Here is a 960-nt window from a genome sequence, read left to right on the forward strand (position 1 = left end):
AAGTAGCTGGGACTACAGGTGTCCACCACCACGCCCAGCTAATTTTTTGTATTTTTAGTAGAGATGAGGTTTCATCGTGTTAGCCAGGATGGTCTTGATCTCCTGACCTCATGATCCACCCGCCTCAGCCTCCCAAAGTGCTGGGATTACAGACATGAGCCATCGTGCTTGGCCGATGCCATTTAATTTTTAGCTTATAGAATGTGAGTGAAAGATTGAAATGATACAATAATATGGTATTTAAAGAGTTCTAAAAATTGTTTGAATTAGTAGATTAACTAGTCCTCCTCAGATGAAAAGTCAGATTTAGTGTCATTTTACTAAAGTCCATACTTTATCCTCCTAGAGGAGTTCCTGGGTGCAAAATTGTGTGGGTATATGTACTCTTATGTACATTTTGGGGTGGGGGAGCATAGGTTCTATTGATTTTTTTTCAAATGGTTCCTTTATCTGCATCTCATGACTTGAAGGTATTTTGCTGTTGTGATAAGTGATGGTTCTCAAAGCAAAGTACATGAAAGATTCTTTTAGCTGCTACTTGAATTATATTTTTAATCTTTGCTACTTGCTTTCATTTTTAGGGTTTGTGTTTAGTGAATCAGAGGGATCTGCATTAGAACAGTTTGAAGGTGGCCCCTGTGCTGTTATTGCACCTGTTCAGGTAACATAGACTCCTTTACCGACTCCTTAGAGGGACATGTTGAAATCTTTCATACTTGTTGTTTTTTAATGTCTGTACTCCATATAGTAATTATGAGACATGATCAGTTAACTCTTCACTTTTGCTCTTGTAAATTACAATAAATATCCAAAACAAAAATGAATTCAGAATATTGATGAGTTGCACAACACTAGCCTTTTGACTATATTTTCAAGGAAAGATAATAGGTGTTTTGTGACTTTGAGAAAATTAGGAAGTTTCTTGACATCTTTAATATGGAGATCCTATTAAGTAATAAC

General features: G+C 36.1%; 1 protein-coding gene across 1 annotated transcript in view; it reads left to right on the plus strand.

Moving 5' to 3' along the window:
* Window positions 1-960, plus strand: part of FAM188A (family with sequence similarity 188, member A) — an 87,985-nt gene that overhangs the window by 11,850 nt on the left and 75,175 nt on the right. The window contains exon 2 of the mRNA XM_011968108.1: window positions 582-661. Within this exon, the coding sequence (XP_011823498.1) occupies window positions 582-661 (80 nt within the window). The remainder of the gene's footprint in view (window positions 1-581; window positions 662-960) is intronic.

The sequence above is a fragment of the Mandrillus leucophaeus genome, unplaced genomic scaffold (assembly GCF_000951045.1).
Source record: "Mandrillus leucophaeus isolate KB7577 unplaced genomic scaffold, Mleu.le_1.0 Scaffold83, whole genome shotgun sequence".
In the NCBI taxonomy this organism is placed as follows: domain Eukaryota; kingdom Metazoa; phylum Chordata; class Mammalia; order Primates; family Cercopithecidae; genus Mandrillus; species Mandrillus leucophaeus.